This window comes from Colobus angolensis, unplaced genomic scaffold, assembly GCF_000951035.1.
Source record: "Colobus angolensis palliatus isolate OR3802 unplaced genomic scaffold, Cang.pa_1.0 Scaffold31, whole genome shotgun sequence".
NCBI lineage: Eukaryota > Metazoa > Chordata > Mammalia > Primates > Cercopithecidae > Colobus > Colobus angolensis.
The window spans coordinates 5,143,431-5,155,610 of NW_012116377.1; the positions used below are offsets into that span (position 1 = coordinate 5,143,431).

The 12,180-nt window shown below is 50.8% G+C and overlaps 1 protein-coding gene across 1 annotated transcript in view; it reads right to left on the bottom strand.

Moving 5' to 3' along the window:
• The window catches only part of EEFSEC (eukaryotic elongation factor, selenocysteine-tRNA-specific), a 255,237-nt gene that overhangs the window by 63,593 nt on the left and 179,464 nt on the right, over positions 1-12,180 (bottom strand). The window contains exon 5 of the mRNA XM_011950728.1: positions 1,711-2,367. Coding sequence (XP_011806118.1) covers positions 1,711-2,367 — 657 coding nt within the window. The remainder of the gene's footprint in view (positions 1-1,710; positions 2,368-12,180) is intronic.

Here is a 12,180-nt window from a genome sequence, read left to right on the forward strand (position 1 = left end):
ACTATAGAATAATTATACTCCAAACACTGCTAATAAATCAGGCTAGACAAACGAGTGACACACACTTTATCACCTTCATCTTCAATCAGCATCTCAGGGCTGGCCTAAGGCTGATGGAGCCCTGAGCAGGCCCCAGCGGCCCCACAGAGCTAAGGGTCCAAGCTCTGGGTCTGGGGCAAGGGAAGGGAAGGGGTTGCTCCTCAATCCCCTACTTCAGGGCAGGTCTAGGTACAGGGGCAGGAAAAGAAGAGGGCCAGGGTGGAGCACCCAAGAAGAACCTAAGAAAAGGAGAAAGGGAGGGGAAGGGGCTGCAGTGACAGAATCCCAGATGAGAAAACCCGTGGATTTTTCTCCCAGAGGAGAAAACCCATGGACGGAGACATGGAGTGGAGGGTGGGCGATGGAAGCCCACCACATGTGACACTGTGGATGCGCCAGATTTGTGCTGGCACCTGCACTAAGCCTGGGGGACCTCATTAGGTTCCTGTGAGGAACTGAGGTGCTTGCTGAAAGCCTCAGGGCAGACCCTGAGGCTCCTGCTAGGAGCCTGAGCCCCCGACAGTGGGGTTGCCAGCACTCTGTGCTCTTCGAGCCAGTCAAAACTCAGTCATGTCCCAGTACAGCTACTGCTGGTCTGCTCGGGCCCACAGCCAGGGAGCCAGCCAAAAGAGACAGTGAGGTTTGGTTGTCCATCCATCCCGCCTTCAAGGCCCAATGGGCATGGATTCCCACTCAGTGCTGTGTAGACAGCTGCTGGGAATGGATGCCCCATGGGAGGAGGTGATTACACCTCTTTAGGGGAGACCACCATGTTCTGTCCACCCTAGTGGCAGGCCCATCCCAACTAGCACCGGGCCCAGGTGCTGATGCACAACAGGACCAGCCAAGGGAGGCCCGGGGCCCAGTCTGAGTCTCCTGGGACAGAGCAGGCACCACCCTGAAAGCACAAGGCCAAGGGCCACCCAGCAAGGCACAGCCAGGGCCTCATCCTACCTCAACTAGACTGGCTCACTTACATACTTAAAGCCCGCATCCAGCGATGGTGAACTTCAGGCACCCTAGGTAGCCAGGGGCTGGACCTCCCACTGTGTAAGCTTCCTGTACCTTCCTTCCTCTTGCTCTCTGGCATCCTTAGCCCCTTCCCCTCAGTCCACAGATGAGGAAAGACCTGGCCACCATTAGCCGCTTCCCCTCAGTCCACAGGGGAGGAAAGACCTGGCCTGGTACCACTGATGGGCAGTGTTTCCCTCTGGACATGAGCAGCTTCCAGGGGCATGTGGGCAGAGCCCAGCCGGATGGAGGTACAGTGCCCACCAAGGGCAAGAGAGTGGGGCCTGGTCAGGAGAGCAGGCCAGGGAGGCCAGTGCTAACCGCTGCCATCTGGCACTGGCTGTGGGGGAGCCCAGACTTGCTCAGACCCATGGGGGCCACATCTATCACATAAATAAGCAGGGGTGGGAGAGCCAGGTGGGGTTGGGTACAGTGGGGGTCCCCCTGCCTAGGTGCTGGCACTGGCTCTGTGACTGACCAGCTGAGAGAACTGTGGCCACTTGACCACTCTGGGCGTCAGATGCCTTGTCCAGAAACTAGAGGTTGGCACCAGAAGGTCTCTGAGGGCCTTTCTGGCTCTAATCACAGATGTCAGGCTATGGATCCCGGCTGCCCGAGCAAGAAGGAAAGGGGTGTGGGGCCAAGCAAAGGCATGCTCACCCGCTCCACGAGGCCATGCTTGTGCTTCAGCTTGTACACCTTCAGCCTGGGCAGGAAGCTGTCGGCATAGTTCCTGTCCTCCAGCCCATGGAGCAGGATGCCATGGAAGGCTAGCCGGCACGTGTTGGTGTGAATGTCCGTATCCAGCCTGGAGCCAATCACCAGGCACAGCCGAGGGCAGGTGACAGGCTTCTCAAACTCCACCAGGGCCCACTGCTGCCGAGGACAATGGCCCTCTGTGGCCTGGCTGGCCTTCTTGTCGGCCTCATCATTGCTTGTCACTGCTGGTACCAAATCCTTGGATAGGTACTGCTCCTGGAAGAGGTATTCTTGAGAGAAGTCGAAAGAGTCCAGTATAGGCTCCTGGTCAAAGTTATCTGGAGCAGGGCTGAAGAACATCAACCGGCCCATGACTGTTTCATGGCCCACTGTAATGTGGAACTTGGCCTTGGTTTGCAGGGGCCCCCGGAAATATGGTATCTTTTCCACAGAGATGAGGGCCGCATGGACAGTATGCAGGGACTCAGGGGCACACACCAACCCGCGCTCCAGCAGCTTGGGGTCAAACTGGGTGACGCAGATGCCCAGCCGGTCTCCTTGCATGGCTGAAGTGATGGGCATGTGGAACATCTGCATGGACTTCACCTTCTTCACCACCTGATAGGGAGCAAGCAAGGGAGCACATGAAACCAACAAGCCTCGGGGCTGTGGGGAGGAGGGGGGAGCTGCAGCTAGAGAATCCTGTGCTTACTACCACCTGCAGGCACCATGAGGACCAGCCAAGGTGGGTCTGGGGCCCAGGTACACTCTCCTGGATCAGAGCAGGTACCACACTGGAAGCACAAGGCCGAGGGCCGCCAGCAAAGCAGGGCCAGGGCCCCACTCTCCAAGTCTCACTGTTCTTCCGGGAGGAAGGCAGGGTTCATAGCAGCCAAATCCCTGACTACCTTAGTTCCCTTCACCCCGGCTCCAATCCAGGCTCCAGTCCCTCCAAGTTCTTCCCTTCCATCAATCACGCCAGCATTTTCCAGCCCTCTGTCCAGGTTTGCCTGCCTCCTCCCCCGAGAATGGCCTCCCCAGCTGCTCAGCCAGCCAAGCTGTGCCCATCTGCCCTCTAAAGCCCAGGACAAACACCACTGCTGTGGAAAGCCTGCCCCAACTCCCAGTGGCAGAACTTGTCCCTGACTCCTTAGTGGTAACCCAGCCCTTCTGAATCCCACAGCCTGCTACACGGTCACTGTCTATTGTGTATCTGCTCCCTGCTGGCCTGTGGGTAGCCTAGGGCAGGAACTCTCTTCATTCATTCAACACATATTCCCAGAGTGCCTATTGTGTGCCAGGCACTGTTCTAGGGGAAGAAATACAGTGATCTCTGTTTCCAAAGAGCTTAATATCTAGAAACAACAGCAACAAAATTACCTATATAGGAAAATTTATATATATTAATTCAATTCATATCAATATAAAATTAATATATAAATTACATGCATGCAATATATATTTTTACATATATATTTTTTACAGACAACATATGCTGTAAAGAAAACAATGCAGGGTGATGTGATAGAGAAGGCCTGGGTGGGGTGAAGGTCTCGCAGAAGTGAGTTTGAACTAAGACCTTAGCATAAGAAGCAGGTAGCTGTGTGAAGACCCAAAGAAAGACAGCTCTAAATGGGGGAACTGATAAGTGCAAGCCCTAAGAGGGCAGTAGCTTGGTGAGTCTGGGAATACACAGAGGCAGGAGGGCTGCAGCAAGCGTTGGGAAGGAGACAGCAGGAAGGGAGGTTGATACGGTTCGGCTGTGTCCCCACCCAAATCTCATCTTGAATTGTAGCTTCCTTAATTCCCACGTGTTGTGGGAGGGACCTAGTGGGAGATAATTGAATTGTGGGGATGCTTTCCCCCTTACTGGTGGTGAATGAGTCTCACTAGATCTGATGGTTTTATAAGGGGAAACCCCTTTAACTTGGCTCTCATTGTCTCTCTTGCCTGGTGCCATGTAAGACAAGCCTTTTGCCTTCCACCATGATTGTGAAGCCTCCTCAGCCACGTGGAACTGTGAGTCCATTAAACTTCTTTTTTTCTTAAAATAAATTACCCAGTTTCGGGTATGTCTTTATCAGCAGTGTGAAAATGGACTAATACAGAGGTCAAGGCTTGGGCCCCACAGTAGAGTGCAAGGCCCGGAAGTCACTGGAGGAGTTTAGGCAAAGGAGTAACCTGATCTTATCTCTGTTTCTAAAATATCACTGACTACTATACTGGGCAGATTTCTGCATTCACAGTTTGTAAATCAGGAACAGACATAGAAAAGTCTCCAATAAAAGTTCCTGAAATGAACGAACATTCCTACCTATGATCCACTCTCTCTGAGATGAGAGGAAACTGTGTTCATGGATTTTTAATGAAGCAGAGAAATATGTAACGTATTTCAGAAAACCTGCCATCAAAAATAGTTAAACTAAAGAGAATGTTGACGCTTAGGTTGCAAGCATCCCTGTCTACCAAGTCGGAGTGTGCGAATACTCATTTTCTTCCTGGATAAAGGGAGAGTGTGTTGCTAATTGCCCATGAGTCCAGGACCTTTCCTGGAGAGCCATAATACTCAAGTGTTTGTTTAAAGATCATTAACTACCTAACCAGAGGTCAGGGGGCAGAGAAAGTGAGACACACAGTGTCAAAAGCCACAACCAAGATCAATCACAAAGAAACAGAAAACATCTCTGAAATGGTCTGAGAAGGCAACGGGAGAATGAGATTTTTGGGAACATTACTCAGAGTCACTGGAGAGTATCACCTTACACTAAGCGTCGTCTGCCCAGTGAGGTGGGGCCCAGGTCACAACTCTTCCCTCCCAGGCGCCTGCAGCAGCCTGTGCGGCTTTCTAAAACGTTTCTCTGATAAAGCAATTATTTGTCACCAGCTCCTATGTGGGCTCCAATTGTCTACCTCATGGCTTTCAAAGCTTGTCATGGTCCTGCTATGAGCAGGAAGATCCTCTGGTCAGCTGGAATTCTATGGGGACTCCCTGTGACGGGTGGGGGTCTCCAGGTAACCCTGTCACCGCCCCACAAGGCAATCTGCTGAAAAGCCTCACTCACAGGGCTGAGCCCCTACTCCTTAGCCCAGCCACCAGGAAGCCTCCTCCACACAGCCCAACTCCACAGCCTTTTCGGCCCCACATTCTCCCCAACCCTGAAACCGTAGCCAAGTGACTCTTGAACGATTCCTTGTAAATGCTGTGCTTCTGAATGTCTCTTGCTTTGCCCCTGTGGCTGCTCCCTGGGATTTCTTCCACTGGCAAATTCCCATTCATCCCTAACCCCTGCTCCCACAGACCTCCTAGAAGGGCTTCCCTGATAACTCCAGACACAGCTGACCACCGGAACCTGACTCACTTGTTTGGTCACCACTACTTTACAGGTCAGCCCCTGCCTCTGTGTGCCGACAGATTTCAAACATATACTTAACACGCATGAACTCAGTGCCCACTCTGCCCCTGAACTACATTATCGATAACTCATATCTACCTGTGGGGTCCTCCCCACCCAGCTCTCCCATCTGCGCCAGCAGGAGGGAGCCGCTGCCTTGAATTTGGCGCACAGTATTCCCTTTCTTTTTATACACAAGTGTGTATGATTGTGTAGTGGCTCACTACATATGTAGTACACATTCCTATTCAGTAATTTGCTTTGTTGTATAAGTTTCTAAACTGTATGAATGAGGCATCGTGCCAGTTATGATACTAAAAATCTGTGCACATGGTGCGTGCACCTGCACCTCATTTGCTGCCGATGCCATCTGCTGCACTCTGTGTATTTAGCACAACCTGGGCTCCTACTGATGTGCACTGGGGGTGTTTCCAGTTCTTTGCTGGAAAATGCTGCAATGAATTTCTTCTGTTACAAGGATCCTGCGTGGGCACATGTGCAAGGGTTTCTCAAGGACACACTTCCTGGAGTTGAACTGCTGGATTGCAGGGTGAGTGGGTGTTCAACTTTGCTAGGTAGATAAATCAACTTCTACCAATAAGGCCCAAGACACCCCATCGATACACATCTGCTCCAACATTTGGCACTGCCAGATTTCTTAATTTTGGCCTATCAAATGTGTATATGAAGGACTGTGCTCTCCCTATGCTGCATCCTCAATGCCCAGCACAGGGGCTGCTGAGAAACCTGGTTGTGACAGGTCTAGATAAATGCCCAGCCCCTCTGAAGAGAATGACTGCATCAGGTTCTGGAAGTGAAATGCCCCTTGTGGCAAAACCATACCTGGCAAAGCACCGAGCTGAGATTCCAGACCTGCCGGGGCTTGAGCGAGATCCTTGTGTTTATGAGCCTTCCTGTGAGAGAGGGCGGCCAGGGGCCTCATGCTGCCCTGATGCCCCCTCCCGCTCCTCCTCCCTATCAAGCTGAACGCCAAGCCGCCTTTATTCAAAGCATGTTCTCTTTTCAACAAGGCTTGTGTTCTCAGGACTGAAATCATAAAGAATGCCTTACCAGGGCACCATGAAGAGCACAAAGATAAATAACTGTGCAAATCAAGATTTTAAGGGCCTAGACAGGAAATTGTGAAGCAGATAAAGATGGGGACAGGGCGGCGTGGCACTCCCGTGGGTTCTCACAGGCGCATGCAGACAGCATCGCCACACGGGGTGGTCAGCAAGCCCACGCTCATTGAGGGATGCTTCAGAACAGAAGACCCATTTAGAACACCAGAGATAAAGAAAAGTAGATAATTTTACCAACCTAAGAATGAGAAAAACAGACTTTCCTTTCAATCATTTATCTTCTAGCCAACTTTGAGGGCCTCTATCCATCTACTGAATAACTCACTCCTCAAACATTCGCTAATGTCCACAGAGCGCAGCTGAGGTGGCACATACACATTCTTTCAACACGTGGGTAGCAACCTTCTCTCAGGTACCAGGCCCAGGCCCTGGAATGCCAGCAGGATGAGCAAAACAGACAGTTTTAGACAGTTGGCTTCTATAAAGTCTGCTGGCAGCTAAGGAAGAAAGATGTTAATTAGATCACCACTGAATACATGAGGAATTACAAAACTGTGCGAGGTATTATGAGAAAAAAGGATGAGGTTCCATGACAGCGAACAACTGGGAGACCTAATTCATTGTGGGTAGTCAGGGAGGACTTCCCTGAGGAGGTGGCATTGGGGCCAAGACCAGATGGGTAACGAACCACACACAGGGATTCCAGGCAGAGGGAAGAGCAGAGCAGGCCTAAGGCCCCGGGCAGGGAAAGAACCAGGCCCCCAATAGAACTGTGGGTGGCAGGGCTGGCTGGGGTGGGGTGGCCCAGGGAGACAGCAGGTTGGAGACATGGGCCAGCCACCATTGCCATGGGACAAAGCACCAGGAAGACACCAGTGGTGGTGCGCAGGGGATGGCAGAGGAATGACACTGCCAGTTTGTGGTTTTAAAGATGCAAACTGGCTACACAGTTTGGGGAATAGATTCAGGGGAGGTGGAGAAATAAGAAAGGAAACATGGAAATTAGCAAGGAAGATACTCAGAGTTCAAGACATATTTTGGTGGTGACAGACTAGATGTGGGGACGAGGAGAGACTGGTGTGAAAATAGCTGGTGTGTAAAGAACAGCTCCCAGGTTTCTAGTTTGAGGATCTGCCTCATGCTAGGTGGGAGCAGGGAGGAGCCACCTTCAGGGGAGGGGAGATGGGAGCTCTGCAAGTGGGAGCTGTCTCTGAGGCTGCTGGAGAGACACAGATGTCTGAGTTCCAGGGGAGGTGGAGACTGGAGCTGGGAGCATACAGACTAACACCCAGCTGCCTCCTTGAATGGCTGATAGGCATCCCAGCTTACTACGCCCAGAACCTAAAGTCTCCTTCAGTCTTCTCTTTCTCCACGGCAACGCTACGATGTCAGGGGAAAAGCCGGGGCTTCCACCCACCCAGACTCTCCTTGTCCTCTCGTAGCCGTAACCAGCCATCAGGAGACAGGGTCGGCTCTATCTTCCAAGCAGGTCCAGTGCCTGACCCCTTCCTGTCCCTGCACTGCCTGCCCTGCTCCCAGCCTCACCTGGCTTGGACTGTTGCCCTCTCCCCTGCAGCCTGTTCTTCCAAGAGCCTGTTCTCCACAGCCTGTTTCTCCTGTTCTTGGAAGAACACAGATGATGTGACCCTGGGGTTTGCCTCTAGGCTCTCCACTGGCCTCCCATCTCACTCTGTAAAAGCTGAAGTCCTTTCCAGGACTCACAAGGCCACACAACCCAGCCCCTGTGATGTCTCTGACTTTATTTGCTGTGACCCCTGACCCACTGTTCACATCCCTTCAGTCATGTGGGCCTTGCTTCCCATTCCCTGAATGTGCCAGGCATGCTCCCGCCTCAGGGCCTCTGCACCTGCAGTTCCTCTCTTCCTCACTTCCTTCCTATCCCTGCTTAGATGCCACTGTATCAGAGCCCCTCCTCAGTCACCCAGGGAGAGACAGGCACTGGCCTATCCCTGCCACTCTCTAGCACCTTGTCCACTTGGTTTTTCATCATAGAGCTTCCCACCACTTGGCATCCCTTTGTTCATTGGCTGTCATTCCTGCATTGGAATGGAACCTCCATGAGGACCAGGCTTTGCTTTGTTTTTTTCCATTTCTATCTGCAGTGCCCAGCGCCATGCCTGGAATGTGGGAGGCCTCAATGCAAGTGGCAAGAGTAACTGAAAGGAGCTAAGCCACATGGGTCCTCTCTTGGGGAGCTCCTCCTGGGTCTGAGCTCCACATCCACAGCTGCAGGAACAGGGTGGGCCTGGAGCTGGCCAGGCCCTTGGAGGCTCCACAAAACCCCAAGGGTAAAGAGTCTACCAAATGGGAGGATAGGGCTGGGGCCTGCTGCCCAGGGGCCCCCAGTGTCCCAGGCAGGGTATGCAGTGAGAAGGGCAGCAGAGAAGGCTGGGAGGCGGAATGGGGAGAGGCGCTGCTGCCCTATACCACCAGGGTGGCCTCTAGGAGGCCCATTCCCTGAGCCCAGCTCCCCAGAGGGCATGGGTGGTTGCAGAGGCTCTCCCTCACATCCTTCCCATCCCTCCAGCACCAAGCACTTCTGAGGAAGGAGGGAGGGAGGAACATATCAAACAAGCAAACACTTTTTAAAACTCAAGTTCATGCTTGCTAAGCAGTTTGGTCCTTTCTGATTAACAAAGAAGCTTTGCCATCCTCTGGGCCAGTTATTCTTCATAAAAAACCCCACATGCAGGTCAATATTTTGACATTCAATTTTATGGATGAAGAAACAGAGGTTTTTGATGTCTCCAAGGTCACAAAACAAATAGGCTGAGACTTGGGACAATAAACGCTGGGACTGCAAGGCAGGCCTGATGTTCCACGGCCTCGGCTCCGACAGTCGAGCAGAACCACACCCTGCCCTGCCAGGCTCAGGGCTCAGCCAGTCAGGGTGCTGGCAGCAGGCAGCTGGCAGCTGTGGCTCCTGAGTGATCGACCGTGTAGAGCCCACACAGCCTGAGCCCAAAAAGATGGCTCCTGGGGAAGGAGCAGAGAGGGAAGACTCAAAACAGGGGACTCCATGCCACCACCATGACTCCCACATCAATGCCAATGGGCAAGTGAGATGAGCCCCCTTTCTCAGGTGAGGAAGCAAAGCCCAGGAGAGTCAGTCTTGCGTTGAGACTCAGGTGTGGCAGAGGCAGGTTCAGTCTAGGCTGTCTCACCTGGAAGCTCAGGCCGGCAGCTGCCCTGGGGAAGGTCAGCAGCAGCCCTCTCCCTGCTGGACCAGCCCACGGAGTTTTCAGAGCTAACTCTCAGCTGCATCCCTCCCTCCCAGCCTCTCATGTTTCCTGTTTTTGGGTAGCACAATATGCCCAGTTTGCTGATCAAGTGGATGACAGAACAAATGAACATCCCCTTCTGACTGTTCCCAGGTCCGATGAGCTCGATACTCCTGGCTTTTCGACTGTCTGCAACTTAGTTTTCTGGTGTTTTGAGGATTCTGCATGGTAGTGTGCCCAGCATGATCTGGTCTCCCTTTACCATGCACTTTCTGAGGCTACCGAAAACGTCCAGCAGGAACAGTTTGAGGTAGAGTCATCCTGTGCTCATCTCTGTTCTCCACAGCATCTTGCATGAAATAGTAAGCACTCAACTGACGTGCACACAAGCTGCATTATGTTACCACAGGGCCGATACGGAAGACAGAGAAAGAGCTGGATACCTATGATGGGGGAAAACCTTTACACACCTGATTCCATTCACTTCTAATGACAGTGGCTAATGATGATCTCACATTACAGACAAGGAAATTGAAGCCCCCAGAGGTTAAGACATTTATTCAAAGCGTGCAATCTGCCTGTCATTGAAGCACATATTCTCTTACTACATCACACCACAAAAACACACTCTCTCCACCACAGAAGTCCAAGATGAAACACAATTCAGCACAGTGATGTCACTAACATGGGCACTCCTTCTGTCAGGTAAGAAATGGACAGCCCACACCATCACAACAAACTGTAAAGGAACAGCAGTGTTGGGGGGGGCGTCCCTCCAGCATTTTACAGAATCAACAGATGCTTGAGTGAAGCAGGTAACAGACTTGTGCTTAGCAGCCTTTCCGACGTGCAGAGATTTTGTAATAATGTACCAACTATAATAAGATTGGACCTCTATTATCCATTTTGTTCCACTAATGAGCCTGGAAGCTCCTGGTTGTGCCAAGGGCTAGGGTTGGGACCTTGCAACTTCATCATTGTAAATCGGACAGGAAAAGAAACACACAAGGTTTGACACTAATAAGCTTACAGCAGGATCAGTTACTTCAATTCAAAGAGGTTCAGACTGGAGGGAAAAAATGAAATAAGCTTTTAAAGATCAGTCTAGGTTTGGCTCCATCAGACCTAACCAATTTTGTTTAATAAGGTTTCAATTTGGCTGCTCTTATTTCTCCCTCTTCTTCGACCGAGGCTGGGTAAAGATAAGACATTTTCCCCCGCCTAATGCATTTAATCACATCTCACACACAAGAAGTCAAACCTAGGGCTGTGCATGAGGACAGAGCAGTGCCGCCCCTGCAGGTTGAGATCCCAGCTCCCCAGTACCACCTATGGGGCTGCGAGAGGGAACCTCAGGTCACCTGTTCAAGACTAGCCTGGCCAACATGGTGAAACCCCATCTCTACAAAAGTATAAAATTAGCCAGGCATTATGGTGGGTGCCTGTAACCCCAGCTACTTGGGACGCTGGGGTGGGAGAATCACTTGAACCCGGGAGGCGGAGGTTGCAGTGACCCGATATTGTGCCATTGCACTCCTGCCTGGGTGACAGAGCAAGACTCCGTCTCAAAAATAAAAAATGCTCAATGGAGCACTTTGGATTTTGGATTTCTGGATTTCAGATGTTCAACCTGTTAGGTATATCATGCTAATATTTCAAAATCCAAAACAATCTGAAATCGAAACACTTCTGGTCCCAAGCATTTTGGATAAGGGACATTCAACTTATATAGACTTATTAGTGTATATAGTGGCATCATGTTTGTGGTTAACTTACTACTTGCCTCCCTCCTGCAGCAATATATTGGTGACATCTATTCATATTTGTGTGTATATACCTATATATACTACCATACACATGTATGTGTATATAACATGTATATATATACACATATATACAGCTGTCAAAAAACATACAATAACATATATATGGTATTCTTTTTTTGACAGCTCTATAGTATTTCTTTATATGAAAGCTCTACCTGTCATTCATCCATACCCTTAATGGACATGTGAGTTACTATTTATACTACTAGAATGATTTCACAGTGGTCATTTCTTTATGCATCAAATTGTATATATACATAGGGGTTTTCTAGCATAGATATCTGGATGAGAAACTGTAGTGTTGTGGGACACAGTTTTGGTTTTACTAGGTCTTGTAGATTTTTCTCTAAAGTGGCTGGTTACATTTCCACCAGCAGTACAAGAAATAACCTCTTCCCCATACCCTCCCCAGCACCTGAGGCTGTAGGCTTTAAAATTTTGCAGTCTGATAGATAAGGTGTGCTGACCCATTGCTATCTTAGTGGGCAGTTTCAAATTACCAGGAACAAGTCCCTCCTAGAAGGGGGTCTCTGGAGTCTCTCCAGCATCTAGTGTTCCACCCACAACTCCTAGGGGTGGCAAAGTGCATGTACCTCAGCCACTATGTGAGCCAGGTGCTCAGTGATGAAATTCTGAACCCCACACAACTCTTTAGGAAGGGGACATGCATGGAGGAGAAGGGAAGAAAGGAAGGGGGATACATTGAGGAAGGGGAGGGAAGAGGGTAGATGCACTGAGGAAGGAGAGGGAAGAGGGGAGATGAATTGAGGAAGGGGGAAGAGGGGAGATGCATTGAGAAGGGGGGAAGAGGGAAGATTCATTGAGGAAGGGGGAAGAGGGGAGATGCATTTAGGAAGTGGGGAAGAGGGGAGATGCATTGAGGAAGGGG